The sequence below is a fragment of the Cygnus atratus genome, chromosome 4, assembly GCF_013377495.2.
Source record: "Cygnus atratus isolate AKBS03 ecotype Queensland, Australia chromosome 4, CAtr_DNAZoo_HiC_assembly, whole genome shotgun sequence".
Lineage (NCBI taxonomy): Eukaryota > Metazoa > Chordata > Aves > Anseriformes > Anatidae > Cygnus > Cygnus atratus.
This window is the reverse complement of record NC_066365.1, coordinates 71517608-71540860: the sequence shown is the minus strand read 5'-3', so window position 1 is coordinate 71540860 and position 23253 is coordinate 71517608. Positions and strand designations below refer to the sequence as shown.

General features: G+C 47.1%; 2 protein-coding genes across 2 annotated transcripts; one reads left to right on the top strand and one right to left on the bottom strand.

Moving 5' to 3' along the window:
* Nucleotides 1-1150: 1150 nt before the first annotated feature.
* On the bottom strand, nucleotides 1151-3330 carry MRPL35 (mitochondrial ribosomal protein L35). Its single transcript, XM_035547480.2, has 4 exons — nucleotides 3191-3330; nucleotides 2900-3071; nucleotides 1736-1880; nucleotides 1151-1514 (listed from the first exon to the last, which is right to left on the bottom strand). Exons 1-4 carry the CDS (start codon nucleotides 3219-3221, stop codon nucleotides 1326-1328), a joined length of 537 nt encoding a protein of 178 aa, XP_035403373.1. The 5' UTR covers nucleotides 3222-3330; the 3' UTR covers nucleotides 1151-1325.
* Nucleotides 3331-3435: 105 nt separating this feature from the next.
* Nucleotides 3436-23100, top strand: IMMT (inner membrane mitochondrial protein). The gene is made up of 14 exons (XM_035547477.2): nucleotides 3436-3568; nucleotides 7585-7661; nucleotides 7936-8125; nucleotides 9453-9573; nucleotides 10215-10295; nucleotides 11351-11452; nucleotides 13754-13890; nucleotides 14611-14714; nucleotides 15899-16034; nucleotides 17113-17242; nucleotides 20146-20369; nucleotides 21128-21259; nucleotides 21658-21787; nucleotides 22144-23100. The coding sequence occupies exons 1-14, from the start codon at nucleotides 3524-3526 to the stop codon at nucleotides 22749-22751; spliced, it is 2217 nt and encodes a 738-aa protein (XP_035403370.1). The 5' UTR covers nucleotides 3436-3523; the 3' UTR covers nucleotides 22752-23100.
* The last annotated feature ends 153 nt before the right edge of the window (nucleotides 23101-23253 follow it).

Below are 23253 nucleotides of genomic sequence, written 5' to 3'. Positions count from 1 at the left end.
TCTTTGCTGTGACCAGCACAAAAGCCGTGCTGAAATGGTACACCCGACGCCTCCCGAGAACGGCCGTCACGATTCCAAAGGCTGACGTTTTGCTGGGTTTGTTACACTGCTCGATATACATCTGGAATAAAGTCTTAATCTTTTCTTTAAGAAAAATAAAGAAGACAACATCCTTAGTCCGTTCAATGTATCTGGCAGGCCAGAATAATTACTTTGACTGCTGTATTATTTTTATCTCAATTCTGGCTGACTGTATATAGATGTATTCACTAAGTGCTGCATGTCCTTCAGAACTTTTCTGTATGATGAACTGGAAAAAAAAATACAGCTACTGAACACTCTGCGTAACCAGTGAATTCATTGAAACGCTACAGCCAACCATCTCCTGCTACGCAGGTGGCTCTGGAGCTGACAAACAGGGAGCACCTAATTAATAAGGGGTTAATTATTAGGAAATGTTTTGAAGCAACTGTATTTCACACACCTGCTGAAGTTACCAGCTTTATAGAGAAAGCCTTTATAAAGTCTCCTTACTGAATCCAGAGACGAGCTGCAACTTACATTGCCAGAGGGCCCCACAATAAATCTGTGGTGGTCTTTTGTACACACAAGAGCAGAGATGCGCAGTGTGTAAAAAACAAGAAAATACTCAGAGCTGACTGCTTGCGGGTGTAGAATAGGACCCAATGAAGCAATTCCGCTACTCAACAACCAATACAAAATACAAAATTCCAGTCCCATAATGGAGTTCTGCTACGAAATCTGGCTAATATGTTTTTAATTGGTTATCGAAACCACAAGTTTCTTTCCTATTCCTTTTCCACATCTTTCCTACGCTAACAGGGAGACATGGCAACAGTTTATGTGGTACCATAACGGGCAGCAACACCGAAACAAAATCCCACTCTTCTTTCTCTCCTTGGTAGCAAGCTACCAACAAGTAGGGACATAAAAAATATCCTGAGGTTAAACATGCTTCTTTAAAAAAAATTAAGTAATTTGAGTTATCTGCTACCTTTTATTTTAGGCTGTATTCATCCACATATACAATCTTACACACAACTACATGAAACCAGCAGACTTCAGAACACTAAGGTGACAAGTTCAGCTCTTACCCTCTGTTAAGTAAAACACAAATTGGTGCTCAAAGTAGTCTTGAATATTCCTTTATTTTGGGCCCCAATACCCAGAATTCTGATCACATGATACACGTATGTTTATTTATAAAAGTAACACATTAGATTTATGATCTAAAATTAAGATACTGGGGCCATACCACACAAGACACCACCTCTTTCGTAGAAAGATGCAAAAAATAACAATTTCTACACACGAAGATTTGTGCGGTCATGGTACTTCTGGTAGGGATCATCAACATACCAGTTTCTTCTTTTCCAGAAAGAAGTGGTCATTTTATCGAGGAGCTTACATTGTGTTCTAGTGCACAGCACCATCTCTCTCAAACGCTTCTTCTGGGCAGAAGACTTCTTCCACAATTTCTTCTTGTAACCAGACTGTCAGAAGGAAATACAGAAGAAATTAAGCAGGTTGCTGCCAGCCAATATGCATATATAGCAATACTGATAAGCAAACCTGGACAAATCCCCCACTTCCAGGAAGTCAGGAGCCTCCCTATGCACACTTCCATACTAGCTACTGCCTCCTAACGGAAGGAAAACAGCCCGCTGTCTGTGAACACAAAGCTTGTCTTCCTTGAAAAAAAATAAAATCTTACCTTTCTCCTCACCCAAAGGCCATTATGCAGTCGGAGAAACCTGTCAATGACAGCTTTCACAGTTTTCCTCTTTCCTTTCCGTAAACTGTAGTAAGTGACGGTCCTCACTGGCTGCTGAAGTATAGTTGGAAGTAGAGGTGTGACTCTAAAGAAAAAAAAGGGGGGGAAATAGAACAGGAATGAAACAACTCTTTCATTAAGCCAGTCACTGGATTTTTCACATAATGAGAAATCAGAAGTGCTCTGACTTGTTTGAGGGTTAACAAAAATTCATCTCCCATTGCAACACGTCATTCAACAAGCGTAGGTATCAATGCTAACTGAATTCCAAGTGAAATAAATTCATCTTGAAGCTACTGTAGAACAGCTTTTCCATCTACTAAAAGCGTGGTTAAATACTCAAGGGCAAACATACTCAACTGTTATTGGCATTCAGAACTCCTAGAGTGTTAACGATCAGCAAAGGAAAGCGATTACAAGAAGTCTATTCGTGAAGTCAAGTCTACACCTACAAAGCACATTGTGTTTTACATCCTCCTTCAAGCATTATGCTCAATACAAGTGGAAGACTTTGGATTATAATTGTTTGTTAGACCAAAAAGCAGTAAGAAGCTTCTCAGCCAAGAAGGAGGCCACCTGCTTCTTTGCTGAGGTGCCAAGGAGGGGCTAAGCTTGGTGAAAACAACAACCTGAAAGGGAGACGTGGGGAGCTGGGGGCCGGCCTCTGCTCACAGGTAACCAGTGACAGGACTAGAGGGAATGGCCTCAAGTTGTGCCAGAGGAGGCTCAGGTTGGAAATGAGGAGATATTTCTTCTCAGAAAGAGCAGTCAGGCATTGGGACGGGTTGCCCAGGGAGGTGGTGGGGTCACCGTCCCTGGGGGTGTTTGAGGAGAGGTTGGGCCTGGTGCTTGGGGACATGGGTTGGTGGTGCCATTGGTGGTAGGGGGGTGGTCGGACCAGGTGGTCTTGAAAATCTCTTCCAAGATTAACGATTCTGTGAGGATCTGTTCATTGCCTGTTCCATCCTTCCCTTGTTTTGCTGGTGAGCTCTTGCTGAGGGGAGGCAGCGCGGGGCAGCGCCTACCTGCCTCCTGACCCCACCACACCCCGAGGCTTCACCCCCACACCAGAATCACTCCAGCACCGCGCAGACCGGACCCTACCTGCCGAGGACGGAGGGGAAGCCCCCAGCGGGCAGGCTCCCGAGGGGCCCCAGCCCCTTCCCCAGCGGCGCCGCCTCCCGCAGCCGCCCGAATCCCCTCACGGGCACGCCTCGCCCCGCGCCGACGCCTCGGGCTGCCCGCGGGGCCCAGCTGCCGAGCGGCCGGAGGAGCCCTGCGGAGAAGCACAGCCCTCACAGGCGGCGGCCCTGAGGCGAGGCGCCGCCATTTCGAGGGCGCCGCGCTGCCCCCCCACAACATGGCCGCCGCCGCCCCCCTCCCTCAGCCACCGACCCGCCAGAGCCCCGCGCAGCGCCGCCGCCATGTCCCGGCCGCCGCAGGAGGAGGAGGCGGAGCGGCGCCGGGGGAGGGCCCCGGCAGCCCCACGCTGAGGGCGGCGCTGACGGGCCCGGGAGGAGCCGCGGCCCCGCTCCGCCTCACGCCGAGCTCTAAAATGGCGGCCGCCCGCCTCCTGGCTGCGTCATCACCTCCTCGCCTTCTGATTGGCCACGCTGCCCGTCGCTCTCTTCCCGCTCTGCCCGCCCCCCCCCCGCATGCGCGCTGCCCGGTTCCTGGCGGTGAGGGGCGGAGGCGGGCGGTGCCGGCGGCGGAGGCGCACACGGGGCGATGCTGCGGGCGTGGCGGCGGGCGGGCGGCGCGGTGGCCGCGCAGGTGAGCGGGGGGGAGCGCGGCGAGGCGGGGGAGTCCCGGGCCGCCCGCCGCGGGGCCGAGGCGCGGCGCGTCCTCTGAGCGCCGCTCCGTCGTCTCGCAATGACTCCGCGCGCGCGGGCCGCCATTGGCTGCCGGGCTGCTGAGGGACAGCCGCGGGAGCCAATGAGGCGGCTCGGGGGGCGGGCGCGTTGATGGGGCGCACTACAAATCCCGGCGTGCGGCGCGCGGCCTCTGCTTGGCGCTGAGCGGAGCCGGGCGCGCGGGGCATGCCGGGCCTTGTAGTCCTCCGCCCGTCTCCTACCGGGCGTAGCGGGGGGCTGACGGGCGCCGCGCTGCATGCTGGGTGTTGTAGTCCGTTGGATGCGAGGCCTGCGGTGGCTTCTTGAAGGGGGGTCCCTGAGGGGGGCCGGGGCCGCGCTGGGGGGCGGCCGACACCGGCGGGGCCCGGCCGGGGCACATGGGGGGGCTGGCGGCGGGGGGCCGGGCCCGTGGGGCGGCGGGGAAGGACGTGACCTTGGGCCGGGGCGCCTGGCAGCCGGCTGCCTGAGGGGGTCGTGAGGGGCCTGGGGAGGGTCGTGAGGGGCCTGAGGGGGTGTGAGGGGTCTGAGGGGTGCCCGCAGTCGCTGCTATCCCCCCTCGTATGCGGTGCCCGTGGGTACAACGCAAAAAAAAAGGAGCAGGAGGGATGCCAGGGTGAAAAATTCCCCCGTGCGCTTGTCTTCTGGGCCGTTCCCCGTCCTCACGACGCTCTCTCCACGTGGTTGTGGGGTACGAAGCCTTTTTAAAGCAGCCACTCGCTTCTGGAAGATACAAGGGCTCGCAGACGAGGCTAACACCTCCACAAAGGGCCCAGCTTCTATTTCGGGGATCTGCCTAACAGTAACGCGCATAAATAAAAAGGTCAGACTGCTTTTATATTCTACTCTATTCCAGTTGCGCTGCTCTTGCTATCCACGCGCTCTGTGGATGAAGTGTGACCCTTTACAGCCTCTCCCACCCCAGCAGCCGGTGTTTCCTCTTGCAGCTTTATAAGGCCGGGAGAGTTCTGCCCAGGTCATCCGATGCCTGCTGAAGCGAGGGCCTGGGCTCGCGGGCCTGGGGAAGGTTTGAGCCAGGAGATGAGAAGACAGAAAGCAGGCTGTCACAGATGTTTGCCTCTTACATCCCTGTGCACGTGTTCAGTCTGTAAGAGTGCATCTAGAATGACTGTGCAGCTCTGGAGAATCGGCTGTTGTGCTCTGGAGTTTGGAAGCGTGCCTTCCGTCTATAAAAGTTTGATGGAAGAGCTGCGGACAGGGAGATGCCAGAGCATTCCGTGGAGCTTTTTTATCTGTACCCTTGCAATTTGTTTCCTTACTTTAAAAAATGTCTTTTTTTCTTCATTTCTAATCATGTTTCTTGATTGCTTGACAAAGGAGACTTAGTTTGAACAGCAGAAGTGTGTTTGCAGGCAAGTGGGATCACCTGAGCGTTCACCTGGTGGGGAAGCTCTCAGCACTCCGTTACACGTACGTGTACAGGCAGCTGCTGGTCCCCTGGGGTTTCTGCGGCTAAAACCTGTCCCTTTTGGTTGGCAGAAAAAGAAACTGGATGTGAGAAACAAATGTGTTACAGCGCTGGTTTTGCAGGAGGTGCAGAATCGTGGCCTCTAGCCTGATGTGAGGTGATGTTAAGGAATTTCTCACAAGGAGGGAGAACTGTTGGCAGGAGTAACGCCGTGTGGCCGAGCAGATGCTGGTGCTGTGGGGCCTGGGGTGGGCACCAGCCGGGTGATAGCAGGGTGCTCCCTGTGGCTGGCTTGTGTTGTGTTGCTTTTGGGGAAAGGCATCCTCGCTGCACCCACCCCGCCGTGCTCCTGTCGGAGCTGCAGCCTTGGGTTATTTTCCCCGATGGCACGATTTCATGATGGGGGCTGAAGTTCAGTTCTGCGGTCAGATGCCCTTGTTGCACGTAACCTCTCTCATTACGTGGACCGACTTCCCCTGAAGTTTCTCTTTTGCTCTTATTTAAGCACACAAATCCCACGTTGTGCCCTGCGGGCTGCCTTCTGCGCGGATGCAGCGTGGAGAACAAGGACAGCTTTAGCTGGGACTGAATGAATGCGGAGGGTGGCGTGCCCTTGAGCTCTGTCTGGGTATTTGAACTTGTGCCTAAAGTCTACGTTCAAGGCAGGGGTGGTTTCTCTAATGAAGTCCTGCTGCGCCCTGCCTGCCCCGAGCACCTTGCCAGGGAGACAACCTGCTGTGGGTAACCCCAAACGCTGGGCTCACTGGGGTTCCGTATGCTGCCTGCACTGAAGGTACGAAGTGCCCTGCAAAGTGGTCTTGGAGTGACTTAGTAGTGGATAACAAATGTGAAATAATGAGTATTAAAGGAGTTAGGTGAAGGAAACAGCACGTGGGAGTGCTGGAGGGGGAGGAAATAGCCGCAGCTGCTCTCAGTGCCCTGCTGCAGGGGTCTGTGCTGCCTGCTGGGTTCCCTGCTGAGGGGATTTTTTATTGGTAATAAACACCTGCTAATGATTCAATGGGGAGGTGAGAAACTCCTCCTAATTTTTCAAATTAGGGCGATGTAGTGGATTTAAGCAAGATTTTCAGTGGCAAAAGGCAAGCAATGCAGCTTTAAAAATTGCCGCTGTTTTTTTTTTTGGAGGGAATAGTGTATTTTGGTGAGAGGGAAGAAAACGAGAGTGGGTTGCTGCTTATAAAATACCGGCAGTTAAAGGTTGTAGTTTGCTGCTCCCGTGGCCTCCGTTTGGCTTGCTCTTATCTTGCTGCACTGTGAAGAAGCTTGACGAGGAGGCTCTGGGCGAAGGCTCATTTCCAGGTGAGTGCTGGTCACGGCGCCACAGACCCAGAGTTTTGGAAGGGAGTGGAAATTCAGCCAGAAAACCAACCCAGAAAACATTGTTGTCTCCATTGCTCTGTTGTAAATGAAAAGATCAGCTAAGGCTTGTGAAGGACTCAGGGGTAAGAAATGCTGGTTTCCTCTCACTGTCCACGCCCTCGTGTTACTAATCAGAGAGTTTTGGCTGACTTTCTGGAAAAAAATAGGAGTTCAGCGTGCCTGCCTTTCCTCTGCGGTGTTGGATAAGGATGGGACCTGACCCCCAAGACGTGTGCTTGTTACGTGTTGCCCTACGCAGAAGGAAATAGAGGAGGCTTTCTTCTTGGGTCAGGGTTTGGTGAAGCATTCCCTGATTCTTGTTCACTGACTTTTATTTTTATTTTGTAATTTTCTAGTTACCCAAAGTACCGCAGCTGTGGGAAACGATCCTTTTGTGACTCGTGCACGGATCTCCCTTGAGCCCCGTGTTCCTCTTTTAGCAACTCACGTGTGGAAAAAGAAAAACGGAGGGGGCAGTGCTTCTCCTTATTCTCAGGATTAGAGTATCTTAAGCAGTCTTTCTGGTAAATCTGCTTTTTGGGCTAAAACAGGAGATAAGCATCTTGGGTCGTGTTATTTGTGTGAAGTAGAATGTGGTGATGTATCGCCCCTCATACAGTAACTTCATTTATATTATAATCCCATCTCTGTTTTGATGGAGGTGTGTTTGTAGATCTTTTAGAGAAAGTCTTGGTGCGGGAGCTGAAGAAGAAATTGCGCCTTCAAAGCAAGGTGTAAGTGTTCAAGCAGCTCTGGTGTTTTGCAGTCACAGCTGAGCTGCGGTAGCTCGTGAGGCTGCTGAAGAAAACCCGAACTGATCCAGTTGTGCCACACGGACGGGAGGAAGGGAACACGAATAGGGAAAACAGCAGCAGAAATATCTTGGGATGTTTTTCCCTTGTTTTTCAAAATGACTAATTATTTCTTAAGATGCCCTTAAGCTGCTCTTGCGAAAAGTCTGTTGTTTGGGGGGAAACAAAACTCCAACATCGCTGCCCTTGTGCTGGCTGCTGCCTGCCTTTGGAGCCCGCGTGAGACGTGGCGGTGGAACAAGCTGACCTGAAACGTGAGTCAAGGTGAGGAGGCGCTTCGGGGTGCCCGCTAACTCTTCTCTCCTCCACCCCTTACAGAGTTGCCGGTGTGGGAGAGCATCGCTGCGTCCGTCCCGAGTGAGCCGTGGATATGCGACCACGTCGGGAGAGTCGGGGTGCGTAGAAGGATTTTGGGGGGGGTGGGCTCCTGGCTCCTGTTCCTTCTGCCGAGGGTGAACCTGCTCCTGAGGTTCATGTGAGAGCAAACTGATGGTGGGGGTGGGATTTCTTCGGTTAGTAGCTTTTATTCTCCTGGTTCCTCGCTTGATTCACTCGGATCTAAATGAATCTTACCGAGGTGAGTGCTGTTGAGAAGGGAGGTTGGGGGTGGTCACCTTGAACCAAGCTGTGATGCGATTTACATCATTCTCACTCTTTCGCCCCCAACAGTGTTTCTGTAGGCAAAATTATTGGTGCCAGTGTCTTGTTTGTGGGTGGAGGAGTAGGGGGAACTGTCCTGTACGCCAGCTATGACACGCAGTTCCGGGAGAACGTAGAGAAAGCCATCCCCTACTCTGATAAACTCTTTGAGATGGCACTTGGTCCCGCACCTTACAGTGCACCGATGCCAAAGAAACCGGTAAGTGTTTCCCCCACGGCACGCTTCGTTCTTCCTTTTTCAGAGAGAGCACCTGCTCTTAGCTTTCAAATTCCAGTAAGTTTTGTTGTGCATCGTTTAAGAATTACGAGCTCAGCATTTTTGTTGGAGTCGTTTGCTCTTTGAAAAGACACTGAAGGACACTGTAGATCCTTTCCTGTTTCAAACTCCTCTTTTCTTATGAGTTGCCTGATTAGTAGAAGCACTATTTAGTGCTTAATAACAGTGCTGCTTGTCCATTTCCCATTAGCATCTTGTGATTGTTGTCTGTGGCTTGTAAAACTGTTATTTACAATAAAAAACCATCTAGTAGGCTCCTAACCAAACAGCTGGTTTGCTTATAGGTAAAGCGGGGGGACAGGTGTAGGTGACACTGGAATTTAACTAATTTTACCGTGGCTGGAGCTTTAGTGCAGTTAGTGAGACTGCAGGGTTAGAAAACTTCTGATCTAAGCTGAACTTACTTTAAAGAGATGTGAGAACTTGTTGGATCAATAAAGCTTTGAACAGTGCAGAGTCGTGCATGAGTATGAAACCTTAGTGATGTGACCCTGCAGAAAGGAAAACCTGATACTGCCTTCAGCACCGCACTGGAAATCGAATCTGGAAGTTTCTGTTAGTGCATCTGAAAGAAAACGCTCCTTGCTTAAACAAGAATGCTGAAAGGCTTCTCTGGCCGTGGCTTTTCGGAGCTATCAGAAGTTTTCTGACCTTCGAGAAACCCAAAATATTTTTAATTTAAGAAAGCTGTCTTTAACAAATAGCACGTGAGTTAACCAGAACTGTCTCTTCTGCTTTCAGCTGCAGGCACTTGTGATAAGCTCTTGCTGCCTCCCAAGCACTGAGTAGCTCTTGCACAAAACAGACTGGTCAGAGACTAAAATCATCATCTGCCTAGCTATGGCTCCAACTCAGATGTTTTTATTATTACCTTGTGGCTTTACATGTTGGATATTAAAGAATTAGTATCATAAATCCTTGCAGTAATTTACACTCGAGTTAGTGCTCATCTGTCCTGAAAACCAGCATCCGAGCCCTTTCAAAGAGCAGTCAGTGAGGTCATCCTGTCAAACCCACACCATCCCTGTGGCATCTTCGGCCATTACTCTGTGTTCTGTAAAGATTCCTTCTAAATTAAAAATTAAGGCAAGCAATTACATGGCCTTGCTGCTATTTTCGTGCTGTAGTTTGAAGTTTAGATTTATGATTCGGTTGTCTAGACATGGAAATGTTCTTCTGTGTTTTAATGGGATTGGTGACACGCAGGCTCTTTGAAAACTGGTGATATTTCTTATTTTTGCTTTTCAAGATACAGCAAGGTCCCCTGAAGATCTCTTCTGTAGCAGAAGTAATGAAAGAATCTAAGCAGCCCGTTACCAAATCCCCCATAAGCAAACCAGAAGCTGTTCCTCCTGCAGAGGAAAAAGAAGGTAACCTTACACAATGTCATGCAGAGGGAAACAAAAGAGCTCGTGTTCTCTTGTTCTGTACATCCCATAGTAGATTAAAATAGTCTTTGGGAGTGGTTGAAGATGAGTATGTTAGTTTCTTCAAATTAATATTTTCTTCTCAGCCATAAGAATATTTGTCTAAAAAGGCTTAAACTATTTTTGCTTAGTTTTTATGAAGTTTATTTACGCTAGAATATTTGGAATGTAATACAAATAATGACTGTCCTGCATAGTTTTGGATGTGAGACTCATCAGGAAGAACACTTTGGGTGCTTGACTTGGAGAGGATTTCTCTCTTTTTCTTAAGCAAATGCAAGAAACTTCACTTAGGATAACTGCTGGGCTGCTTTTAAAGCCAGATCAAATGGAATCGGTTTAGAGAGGAGCAGTTGGCATCTTTGTTCCTTCATCTGCCGCGTCGAGTCAAGTTCTGTGTGCATGTGTACGTGTGGAATACTGAGTGCTGTCTGTCCAGGAAATTCCCTTTTTTGTGGATAAAGTAATGCGAATGTCCAACTAATGATTTAACAGAGGAAAAAAGAAAGTCTCTATCTCCCTGTTCTGACGTTGAGCATGTGCATACTAACTGTAACTGTAAGTTCTGTAACTGTACTTAACAGCAGGCACAGCTGCGGCACAGATCATCTCTGCAACAGGTGTAGCCGTGTCGGTGCCAGCTCCGGGGATACAGCCTGAAGAAGGTGAAAAAGAGCATATGAACACAATAAAGAAAGCCCAAATCCTACATCTTTAAGTGCATACATTATTTCTGTGTTGGTATTTGTCATTTTAAAGGCCCTATTTTCTGTGCCTTTTGCAGATGAAAGAACTTGCATCATGTTAACAGGTTTTTAGCATGCTGAGACACTGAGATAGATAGCTGGGGCAGGCACAGGGGTGGATGTAGGAGGAAAGCCTGCCTTCATGCTGAACTGGAACGTGCACGGTCCAGTTTGCCTCTGCTGCTTGCGGCTTTCTGACTGTGGTTCAGAAAAGCTTGTCTGTGCAGGGCCAAGTGAAGCAACTTCATTTACTGCTTAACTGAACAGGAAACACTAGTTTCTCACTGATGGGCTATTTCAGATGAGAGTATATTAATTTCTTCCCCTATTAACATGCCCATTTTATAAGCTTATGCGAGCAAGAAGTGAATACATTCTTCAGTTAGCATCAACATTATTAAAAGGTAACCTCATTATTTTTTTTAGATGCAGCATGAGTCTGAGATCTGGGTTCTCTCCTCAGTTTATGGGCAGCCTTAGAGAGAATTAGCTCGATGTTAATGCCCTGTTTTGGAGAGTAACTACATTTTAAGCAGCCTTAGGCTAAGGCATAGAGTATAATCTTGACTCACCTTCTTTACATCGGCTGAACTCTCCAAGCATGCCAAAGGGGAACTGAAAAAAAAGTGGAGAGAGATTTACTGAAAACTTAAACTTGGCTCCATCCATTTTTTAATTCTTGCTTTGCCTTTGAATTTTGTGTATCTTTGTAACTAGGCAACGTAAAATCTACAGATGCATGGGAGGTATCCATGCTATTGTCTTTAATTTTAAGAAGCTTTGTGACAGTCCTTCGCAATTATGAGTATAATAAAAAAGCTTGATGCGGTTTTGGCATAGCTTCATGCAGAAGTCAGATTTATAAAATGATACTAACTCTGCAAATTGATTTTGAAAAGAAAGTTACTTCCCTACAAGTAATCCAAATAGTAATTTGGGCTCTCCACTGAAACAGTTTTACTCTGCTTTTGTAGATAAAGAACACGAAGTTTCCCATGCTATAAAAGAACGCTCACCAGAAGAAGTTGCGGCCCGCCTTGCCCAGCAAGACAAGGAGGAACAAGAGAAGATATCGGGTAAGTCCTTACCATCAGTTTTCCTGTGCATGTTGTACGTGACAAAAGAATCGTTGGACTCTGCTGGCTTATGCAGCTGTCTTTTACCTGTGTCGTGCTGGCAGAGAATGAGTGCTGGTGAAGAACACTCCACCCACTCACAAATAACTGATGGTCAGAGAAGGATGAAAAAAAATGGGGTGGAACAAACCTCTGAGCTCTCTGGTCCGAGCCTCAGCTTGGAGAGCTCGGGCAGGCTGCTCAGGGCCTTCTCCCCTGGAGTTTTGAAACTCTCCAAGGATAGAGAGAGATTGTCCCACCTCTCTGAATATCTTTGCTAGGACTTCTGTGGTGGAGAGCTTGTTACATAAAATTAATTTCTGTTGTTTCTACTTTAATTGCTGCCTCTTGCCCTTTCTGTGGGCACTTCAGAGAAGTCTGGTTCATTTTTTTTCTGTAATCTCTCTGGTTTCCCCTTAGACTTCTCTTCTTCAGGCTAGAATAAGACCTCCAGTCCCCTAACCATCCTAGTGGTTCTCCGCTGTTGTGTCCCAGTTTGTTTGCGTCTTGTTTATGGTGAAGATCTCAGGAAGGGATGCAGTATTCCACATGTGGTCTTGTAAATGCCGGCTAGAGGGAGATCGTTCCTTCGTTTGATCTGTGTCATGACCTGTTGTTTGATGCAGCCCAGTGCAGTCAGGTGTCACTGCTGGGATCCACAGGTCCTTGCCTACAGAGCTGCTACCTAGGCTTGTTCTGTCGTGATGCAGGAACGCTACGTCAAGGCACCACGAAGAGTTGCTTGTAGGTTCAGGATTGGGATCTGTAACAATTCCTTGTGTGGCTTCGAAGCAACACTTCTATTAATCCAGGTGCACCGGGAGTAGCTGCTTTGTGAAGAGGTTGTTTGGCTTTTCAGTGTCCCCAAAACTGACATCCTCCTTGCGCATCTTGCTCAAATAAATTAGCTTTGCATCCAGGCCACCCCGCCATGTGGTTTGTTCAATGTCTACATGGTTTATTAGATTTTAAATACCTTTGGGCTGTTGTTTGGTCACAATTGTTTAAATTGGGAGTTCTGGGTCCTTTCCTGATTTGCCTCAGAGGAAGCCAGAAAGACGGAGAAATGTTTCTTGGCAGGTGGTGTTTTGCTCTCTGGTAAGGCTTGGCGGGCTGTGGCCAGCTACCTTCTGAAACCAAACCCAGCTCCGACTGCAGGCTGCTTGCGGTGTTGGGAGGTTTCTGTGCTGTCCTTCAGGCAGCATTGACCAGGATGACGGGGAGACCAGTCTCTGGGAGAAACGGGTGGGTGTTGCAGGACTAGTTCTGACTTGGGGGAAATGCAAGGACGGGTGGGCGCAGAGGCTCTGCAGGCCTTCTCTGAAGGAGTTTTTGGGGAATTGGTAGGCTAGAGACATCGACTACAAGGATGCTGAACGCTGTATCCAATCCGACCCATCCAGAACCCTGCATCTGTGCGCGGCGTTGGCACGTTTGTCGGCCCCACCTACTTTCTCTGAGTGGTTTGTACCTCCCCCAGAGCCTGGGCTTGGCCTGTTGGTGCACGAGTGATGAGATTTTTAAATCACAGTAGACTTGTTTGTTGTGGTTCGCTGCTGCTTGTTTCTGTTCAGAGCTGTGGTGCTCTGAGCCCCAGCAACGTTGAACAGGAAGGAGAGGTTAGGCGTTATTTGTCTGCTTCATACAAGGACTCCTTTGCAAGTGAGGAAGTTGAGGTCTTACCCTGAAAAAGTCCAGAGGAGAATTTACTGGGAAGGTGGATTTACCTGCCCCGCTACTTAGAGATAAATAGCTGGCTCCAGTAAGACAGACTTTGCTCTGTTTAACTATGCCAATTCGGTTCCTGCTTGAATAATTGGTAGGTCATCTGGGCTTGTATCCCGATAGGAGCAGATAGTTGCCTCCATCACCTTCTGGGCTGGGAAGAATAACTTTGTGGCTCGAATATATCTGTCCTGGGGAAGACAGGAATATTTTCTTGTTTCCTCTTGATAACCACTGCAGAAAATAAAGATGGAAAACGTCTTCTGGACTAAATGCACCCCTCTGCAAACGCATGGCATCCACTGAGTAGTCCTACTGCTCTAAGTGCAGGCTTGCATCTTAGCACTCACTTTCTGAATTAGGAATGTGTTCTGATGGCGTTTCTTCTTCCATAGGCTGCAGTGTATTTTCCAAACTGACCAACTCTTTTGGGTCACAGAAAATAATGTAAGGAGATATTTGAGGAGATGCAGAGGATGTAATGTGTCACTTTACTAATTAGAGTTCAATTCAGTTAATTCTTTTTTTTTTTTCCAGCCCTTGCGGCAACATTAGAAGGAGCCCTGAGCTCTACAGCTCGTGTAACTCTCCAGGCGATTACGGCACAGGAATCTGCTGTGCAAGCAGTGAACGCCCACTTACAAATACTGAAGGAGGCAATGGACAATTCTGAGGTAAATTGGACAAATGGGGACTTTGTATATTCTGTTCAGCGAAACTTGCCATCTCACAATTAAAGTTGAAAGCTTTCCATGCACTGTCTTAATGTTTATCACAGTTTTAACTAATCTTTCCACTTCTGAAATGTGTAATTTAATAATAAAATGCTTCTGCTTTTGGCTTTTTTTTTCCCTCCAATTCATTTATTCCCTTTTTGCGAGTAGTTATGCGAGTAGTTCAAGTTATGCTGCTAGTCTTCACAGGTAATGCAGAGGGTATAACTGAGTACTGAGTGGTTAATCAAATGAACAGGGGCATACAGACAACTAAACTTAATTTTGCGCTGAGTAAAACAAATGCCTTAAGAATTTGTTCTTTAACTTGATACTTAAATGTCCTGTATTACTTTAAAATTGCTTTTAAGTGTAATACATATAGAGATTTGTCCCAAAATGTTGTGGCACCATACAGTGATCCTCGCATGTGCCCTGCTGTGTGTACAGGTACCTGTTGCTCAGGTGAAATAAAATGTTAAGGATCAAACAAAACAACATAAAACACTGAAGGGAAGAAATTCTTAAAGCTTCCAGCTATGTTGTTGGCAAAACAAAAGCATGTTGGTCAGCCATAGAGAAACGAGTGTAGCAAACTCTGAATCTTTACAGGCTGTTATTTCCTGGGTAACTTTATTGTAGCGATTGTGATAACCCTAATGAAAAATCTATACTTCTTAGACTGCTGGGGAGAAAAAATCCGCTCAGTGGCGCACTCTGGAGGAAGCACTGAAAGATCGGAGGAGAGCAGTGGATGAAGCCGCTGATGCCCTTCTGAAAGCCAAGTACGTTGCCTGGTTCTAAGCCTTACGGAGTGGAAAGGTAACGCCACCCATGAGGGCTGGCAGGCATTAGATGAGTTTTGGGACAGTCTGTAAGGCTAGATTTTTCTTAGATGTGTGGTTACTGAAAGCTTAGAATTCTAAAGCGGAGCCTGCTCATAATGTCAGGTTCTGAATAAATTGCAGTGGTGTGCACTAAGTCTGGTGTGCAGGCTCATTACCTAATGATTGTAACAGCAGAAGTAAGCTGATGGACAAAGATATCTCCAAGTCGTTTTGGTAATGAGGGTAGAAATAAGTTTGAAAGCTCTTTAATGCTTCTGAGGCTGAGGGGGCAATGGGAGGAAGAGGGGAACGTCCTTGAAGTTGCACAGTTGTTAAGTTACAAACTCTTCTTACCTTGGAAGTTGCTGTGCTGACTGGAAACGGGTAGGAGGAGTAACTGAGGGTTGCAAAGAGTAAAACCAGGCTAGCCAAAACCCCAGATGTGCTCCAAGGTTATTGCTAACCAAAACTGCAGATGCTCAAAGGTTATTGCTAGCTTTCATTCTCTGTCTCTCTACTGGATGCCTCCACTTTCAATGAGTTACTTATTTTAAAAAGCTTGTTCCTTGCTCCAGAGAGTTTATTAGAAATCTCTGTTGGTTTGAATGGATTTGCAAAAAGGACACTTGTTCCTTGATTTCCTAGAGAAAAATGGTTCTCAAAAAAAAATTTAAAAAATCTTTTACAGAGCTCTATAAATTTTCTCCATTCCCATTTATCTCTACCAGTCACCATGTCTAAAACACTTCTGCAAGGATAAGCCATCTATATTAAAAATGTTTCTTTGATACTCTTCTGTCTGCTGGAAATGTCTGCCTTCTAATACTAACTTAGCTTTGCTAATTACTGTCAGTGAGCTTTCATTCATCTTCCCTCTCCAGCTATGTCTTGAGTCCCAAGTTGTAATTATACCATAGGTAATTCTCATTTTACGTGGAATGGAGTCAGTGACATCTCTAGGCGTCAGGCTGCAGAAAAAAATCTTTAATCTCAGCATTTTTGCCATAGAACTGGTACATGGGAAACATGAGAGTTATCAGGTGGTTCTTCCTATAAACACGGACGGTGTCAAGTAAACTTTTCTCTGGGGTTATGTTGTGAGACCTGCACGTGTTATAATTAGCAGCTGCTTCTCTTTTCAGAGAAGAGTTAGAGAAGACAAAAGGTGTAATTGAGAACGCCAAGAAGTCTCAGATCGCAGGAGCCAAATCTCACATTGTTGCTGCAGAAGAAAATCTTCATCATATGATCGTCGACTTGGACAACGTAGTGAAAAAGGTAATGCTTCCACACGCTGTTTTTAATCATCATTAGAATAACAACTACTTGGCAGCTTGTGCAGAATTCCCTTTCCAAAGTCCTCTGTAGTAGATTAAATACTTTTAGTTTGAATTCTGGCTTTTTTTAGCTATGGTCAGTCCTTGAACTGATTATACTACCAGTGAATAGTCCTGACGAGAACTTTTTGAGAAAAACCTGGTCTCTGTCCTGAAAGTCTCCAGACAGCTTGATCGGTGCCGTGCTTTCTTTGGGCAACAAGTAGTTCTTCCTGTCTGATGTTAAGTGGAACCTGAAAGATTCAGACAAAACATTATATGTGTGGTTTGATGTGGCATGCCTTCCACACAGCGTTCTCATGTTCTGATAGTGGTGGCTCCTTTTTGGCAGGGCACAAGAGACTTAGGAGTCACTGAGTGCTGCTTTTTAACCTTGAAAGGAAACTTTGGAAGTTCTGATATAAGACACACCTCTGTAATCACGGGGTTGGGGAGGAGTAGGAACAATGTGTGCTAATGGCGTTGTGGGGAAATTACTTTACAACTAGGAAGACGGGAAGAAAAGTGAAGGTGAAATTTGGCTCCCTTTGCAGGCCAGTTCCTGCAAAAGGAGACAAATTCCAATTCCATCCCTCAGGTGTAATTTCAGTGGTGAATTTACCTTAATAGTGGGAGCATTAGGAATTAGTGAGAGGAGGGCAGCTCTCTTAGGACTAACTTGCTAGGCCTGTACAATAGCTGCAGGCAACAAGCGTTCAGTAACGGAGGAAAAGAGCTGGACATCTTTAATGATAAATTCAGTATTTAAGATGCTGCTTTGATCCTGTCTAGGCTACAGGCTGTGGTGTTAGTGTGCGTGTGAGAGGAAATGGAGTTGTGTAGCTGAAGCAAATAATGATTGTACACAAGAGGTTTGATAGCACAGGCTGGTTTTTCTTTTCCTCAGGCATGTTTGTTTTAGTTGGGCTGGAGGATAAAGATCTCTGCCACTAACACAAGGCCTTGTCTTAAATTACGTGTGTCTCTGTTTTTGATAATTCACCTTGAAAAATAAAACTAATTCATTTTGTTTGTTACAGGTTCAGGCAGCGCAGTCCGAGGCCAAGATAGTAGCTCAGTATCACGAGCTTGTGGCTACAGCTCGAGAGGAGTTTCAGCGAGAACTGGACAGCATCACTCCGGACGTCCAGCCCGGCTGGAAGGGGCTGAGTAAGTCTGGCACTGCGGCGGTACTCCTGGCTGGTTACCCTGACCTTGTAGTGCTTCTGTAGTTCTGCCTGCTGGACTGAGCGTTCAGTGTCCTTTTTCCCCTCGTTTGGTTGAAGTGACAATGAGCTCACAGTTAGAAGTAGTAGGCTAAAGCAGGTGTTAGTGCATCGGTGCCTTATGGCTCCTGCACGACACGGAGTGCTGATTTCGTGTGGTTTTTTTCAAAGTTAGGTGGGGTGTTTTCTTGGTTTGGTTTGGTTTTGTAATCCATGCACTATATTCTATCAGTTATACTGTTGTGAGAAGGAAGGCAATACCTACACACACAGTGAAGTCAGCACGGCCTTTCACATGCTCTGCTTGATTTGAGAAACAGCCCCGGTCGCTCCAGATTTGGATCAGATGTGTGTTACTCGCTGATCAAGTATTTCTCTGGTTGATTCTGTCGTTATAGGTATTCTCGTAGACTGTTGTAACAGAGGAGTGAAGAGCTCCCTGAATTTTTCTAGGTCATCACTGAAACGATAAAATGAAAGAGATTGACTGCTCTTTACATACCCTACATACCCCAGGATGTTACTTTTAAATTAAAATGACACAGGAACTGATCTTGAAGCTACTACTCCTACAGTTCTTTGCCTGAGATCTGACATCTCACGCACTCATATTTTTGAGGTGCTTGGGTTTTTTCAACTTGAGCTCTTTTCGGCTTTCCTTATAGCAGAAAAAGGAGAAATGAGAAACGTGATTCAAAAGCGTAGTTAGAATCTCTCTTCCTAGAGGGATAAGTGTATTACTTCGAGTTGTTGGAAGGTTCATGTACCACAGTGTTTTAACAGAAAATGTACTAAATGATCTTGTGTTTCTAGTCGCAGTGTTTAGAAGGACCGTGTCTGAGTTATAGTACGTTTCCCTCTAGTTATAATACGGATTGTTTGTAAAATCATCTCTGGAAAGGTCCTTTTGTTTTGTTTGTTTTTTAAAGTTGGGAAAACATTTTTAGATTAATGACCTGTTTGCAGTTTGCTGTGCTGTCTTACATGTGCAGTCTTCTGGGGTATTAGTTCTGAAGAAAACTTCATTTGGCACCCTGGAGTGGAGCTGCCATTCCTAATGCAGGCTAAAGGGTGAACGTCCTGGTTTTGTGATCACTGCACTTTGGTGGGAGGCGAGGGAATCTCCTGGTAGCTTCCAAGCATTCAGTGCCATACTGATGGGACCCACTGAAGTATAGGGGACTGACTTTTTAGCGACTCATTGCTGCTTGGGAATTTGGTTCTTACCGACTGCTTCTAAGAACCTGGAAACATCAGACTAAAACTTTCAGTGTCCTGTTGCACTTTTCTACTCCCAGTTCGTATTCCTTGCTTTGACTAAACTTAAAGGTTAACCTGGGGGTTTCCAAAGGTGGGTGTAGTGACTGGGATGTTTCGGGCTACATCTTGCTTGTAATGTGGAGAGACTTCTATCATCAGCGTGCTGTTCTTCTAACATTCCTGAAGACTTGAACTCAAGACTAAGGTGCTCTAGATAAGAAGCTATTTTCAATTTTTCTTTTGCATGACTGACTTGCAGTAGTGAATGTGCGTTAACTTTTCCAACCTCTCCTCTTTCTGTTTGCAGAGATAACTGATTTAGGTGAGTTCCTCTAACTTTTTTTGGTCTTGTGAACGTCATCTCTTTTCTCTTTGTCCTTTTTTATGTGTGGTGCACCACTGTAAATTACATGCAGTACCAACAAAGAGGTGAAATGTTGCATTCCTAAAACATTCCTGACTGAGTTATGCTTTGGGATCCTTTCCACCAGTTTTGCATGTGCTGCTTAAACCACAAACTCTTTGTCTAACAGCGCTCGCTTGCCAGGGGAGTGGGATTGTTGGCTTCTGAAAACCAAGCTTGCTTTTTCATTGAGAATTTAAGCTGTTCAGTAGCTGCTGCTGAGATTCCAATGAGAAATAGAAACTTAGATCAATTCTAATTAAGCTGCGTGACAGGGTTTTTCCTCAAGTAGGCCCAGCTTGCAGTGCTCCTGGCTTGCGTGAGGTGCTGGATGCCCCAGCTCCTGGTGATACTGCTCAAATGCCCAGGTACTTCGTATGCTTGAAAAGCCACGTAGGGACACTCTGAGCTGGGTCACCAAAAAAGGATTAGTTTAATTTGAATTTAATCATGATTGATTAACTCTTTGATTCTGAGGATGATTTTATTTTCCTTTGGAAAGAAACCTAATTTAAAGCTCAAGTGCAGTAAAGCCCAGCTCTGTTTTATGATAGCAGTAATTTCAGCGGCTGAGCTCCTTAGTGCTGCTGGCTTTCCTAGAAGAAAAGTATCAAACTTCCTCGCAGATCCACATCTAGTTACGAGCACTACTGCTCTTCGAATAGCCAAACCTGAAAGATACAGATTTGGATAACAAGTCTGATTGTGAACAGCTGACCTGGAGGACTGTTCAAGAGAGAACCTTGTTTTCTCTCTCACTGTGCCTTCAGATGTTCACAGGATCCCATTTCTGTGAGCTTGTAGCCAGCTAGCTCTATCAGTCAGCATGGGGCTTTTATGTATCCTGCTGCTCTGTGTGCTGTCAGAGGGAAACGCACGGTGGTGTAAAGACCGAGAAAGGGACAGAGTTGTCGACAGTCTCCTCTAACTGTAATTACAGGAGTGTAAATCATAGGTGTGAATAATTTCAAAGAAATGAAGGTCGTTTCTCTCGTGCTTGCGTTTGGTTTGGTTCAGAAAGGAACATTGGCTGGGCATTAGCACCGGTCAAGGGCGTGAAGTGCTCAGAAACTTCTCATAAAATGTGCTCCCATTTTCCATAAACCACGCGTGGGGCCTTAGGTGGGAAAGCACTGCGGTGGCAGTTCCTCACCGCCCTGCCTCATGCCCCGTGTTTTCTTCAGCTGGGCAGCTATCGACGGACGACCTGAATTCTCTCATCGCACACGCCCATCGGCGCATTGACCAGCTGAACAAGGAGCTGGCCGAGCAGCGGGTGAGGGAACAGCAGCACATCGAGCTGGCCCTGGAGAAGCAGAAACTTGAAGACAAAAAGGCACTTGAGGCAGCTGTGGCCAAAGCGCTGGAGCATCACAAGAGTGAGATCGAGATCGAACAGGAGAAGAAGGTAAAGGGGCGTAACCCACACGTTTCAATCTCCAGTGCAAAAAGAATGTAGAAGAGCTAGAGAAAGCACACAGGAGGGCAACTAGGGTGTTGTGAGTGATGGGAGACTTCAGCTAGGGGCCCTCTGCCTGCGCTAAGCATGGAAAGGAGATTTTGAGCAGGAAAACTTCTTCAAATTTAGAAGGGTGGTGTTGTACAGTAAATTAAGGAATTACTTTTTTCACATTACTAAGAGTTTCACCTACAGCCTGTTACTTCAAAGCATTGCAGTGACTGCTATTAGTTTACAGCTGTCATCTTTGTACTGTCATCTTTGCATTTAGTGGAAGAGTGGAAATGGCACAATCATTAAAAAAAAAAATAAATTACAAGCCAGAAAGTGCTTCAAGTGCTTCTAATTAAACCTGCACCATACATCTTGTGCTAGCTTGCACTCCACAGTGGATAAACGTTTTATCATAGATCAAGGAAAATGAAAGGGTATTACAGTTTTATTAAACTGTTTAGGAGTACTACAGCATATAGGGAAAAGGGAAGGCATGTTTTGTTTGGAAGCTGATTTATAAGTGCCAGAGTACTTAGTCTGTTGTGTTACTGTATTTTTTTGTATAATATTTTGATAGCAGCGTGTACACCCGTTATTGGGGCTGGGGATTGTGAGGTGGTTCTACTCCCCGTGATCCCTGATGGCTGACAGTCACGGTGCGCGTCGGGCTGTGGGAAGGGGTGGTGTAATGGCAGCTGCTCGCTTGTGTGCAGGTTGAAGAAGTCCGAGAGGTGATGGAGAGCGAAATGAGGACCCAGCTGCGGCGGCAGGCTGCTGCCCACACCGACCATCTGAGAGACGTTCTTAAGATCCAGGAACAGGAGCTGAAGGTGGAGTTTGAGCAGGTAAGGGGGAGAGGCCTCGAGGAATGGGGTGGATTTGGTTCAGTGCTGTTGTTGAAGCCTTGCAAAGCATGAACGTTGCAGGGTGAGAGTTGTGAACTGTCTTCCAGACGGGGGGCTAGGGAGGGGAGCCTGCCCATCTTGTATAGATGAACAAGTACTTGAACACAGAGGTCTTATTCTGACTTGCCTTAAAGGCTTCTACTTTAGGTGAGAAACTTGTGACAATTACAAATGCAGAAACTTAATCTCACCCTAATACGGCTTCTTACTGGTATAATGTATTTACTATATAGATGGTCTCTAGCAAGGAAAAAAAATCTATAGCAGCATTTCTTAAAAAGAGGCTAAATACAGTTCAGCAGTTGTTACTGGCCTGATGATAAATGTTTCTATTTCAGAACTTATCGGAGAAGCTCAGCGAACAAGAAATGCAATTCAGACGCCTTACTCAGGAGCAGCTTGACAACTTCACCTTGGACATCAACACTGCCTACGCCAGGCTGAAAGGAATTGAGCAAGCAGTTGAGAGTGAGCGCTGACATTGAAATTGCATCTTGTTGAGGACTAGAGTCAACAGCCCCCAGGCCTGTTACCAAACCTAAACACAGGATTAGATGTAGCTTGTGGGCTGTGGGTTGTTACAGCCGAGTACCCAACGCCTCCCAGCTGCACAAGCCCAGAGCCGGTTCTGCCAAAAGCTGTCCTAGGGCTCTGTGTGCAGGGACCACCTGACACTGGAGCGTGGAGCTGGCTTGCTGTGAGCACACAGGGCAAGGGGAGGGCTGGGTTAGAGGGCTGGCTTTTGGTGCTTGTGTTCAAACGCTTCGGTGTTACTTTTCCTGTATGTCTGACCCCATCTGAGTGTCCCCTTCTTGACTTTTCAGGCCATGCAGTAGCAGAAGAGGAGGCCAGGAAGGCCCACCAGCTGTGGCTTTCTGTGGAAGCACTCAAGTACTGCATGAGAACAGCCTCTGGGGACAGCCCCACAGAGCCCCTGGAGAGCGCCGTGAAGGCCATCAAGGCCAGCTGTTCCGACAACGCCTTCACAGAAGCCTTAACAGCAGCTCTGCCCCAGGAGTCCCTGACGCGGGGAGTGTACAGCGAGGAGGCCCTCCGAGCGCGCTTCTACACCGTGCAGAAACTGGCCAAAAGGGTGGCTATGATCGATGAAACACGAAACAGCTTGTACCAGTACTTCCTCTCTTACCTGCAGTCGCTTCTCATGTTTCACCCCCAGCAGCTGAAGCCGCCTGCCGAGCTCAGCCCCGACGACCTGGATACGTTTAAGTTACTGTCGTACGCTTCCTACTGCATCGAACACGGAGACCTGGAGCTGGCAGCCAAGTTTGTCAACCAGCTGAAGGGAGAGTCCAGGAGAGTGGCGCACGACTGGCTGACCGAAGCTCGAATGACCCTAGAAACAAAACAGATTGTGGATATCCTGACAGCATACGCCAGCGCTGTGGGGTTAGGGACAACTCAGGTGCAGTGAGCTAGGATTGGCACTTCGGAGGCAGTTGGGCACTTGTTTGTGCTGCAGGGAAATCCACTGATCTCCTGAGGGTTGCAAACCGAGCAGCTGGCGGGGGGCTGGAGGCGTGAAATCCAAGCATGGGTACTGCCCTGTTTCCTTGCACTGTATTTAACTTTACCACCTGTTGTACTTATATTGGGTTGAGTTATCATGACAACCAACGTCAGGAAGCTTCTCTACAGTTTGTGTAAAAATTTAGTTTCCCCGTCTTACCAAGCCGGCTCGTGATCCAACCAAAATTATGTTTGTAACCTCCTGATGATTTGCCACATTGTCAGCTGAATAAAGCCAGACTTCAACCACCTCCCTCCTGCTTTTCAGTTTCCTATTTAATATCAAACACAGCTGAGCCACGCAAGGACAGCCTCTTTGCATGACCTGAGGAAAGGGCAAAATTTAACCTCTGTACTATTCTGAAGGAGTAAGAATTCACTGATGAGATCAATTCAGGTTGGTACAG

What these genes read in the sequence shown, in the direction of transcription:
- IMMT (XM_035547477.2), top strand. Translation starts at nt 3,524, where the DNA reads ATGCTGCGGGCGTGGCGGCGGGCGGGCGGCGCGGTGGCCGCGCAG. An exon ending in ACCACGTCGGGAGAGTCGGG is followed by an intron (nt 7,662 to 7,935) that starts GTGCGTAGAAGG and finishes CGCCCCCAACAG; the next exon opens with TGTTTCTGTAGGCAAAATTA. An exon ending in AGGCAATGGACAATTCTGAG is followed by an intron (nt 13,891 to 14,610) that starts GTAAATTGGACA and finishes TATACTTCTTAG; the next exon opens with ACTGCTGGGGAGAAAAAATC.
- MRPL35 (XM_035547480.2), bottom strand. Translation starts at nt 3,221, where the DNA reads ATGGCGGCGGCGCTGCGCGGGGCTCTGGCGG. An exon ending in GCTGCGCGGGGCTCTGGCGG is followed by an intron (nt 3,072 to 3,190) that starts GTCGGTGGCTGA and finishes GCTTCTCCGCAG; the next exon opens with GGCTCCTCCGGCCGCTCGGC. An exon ending in GCCTTTGGGTGAGGAGAAAG is followed by an intron (nt 1,515 to 1,735) that starts GTAAGATTTTAT and finishes TCCTTCTGACAG; the next exon opens with TCTGGTTACAAGAAGAAATT.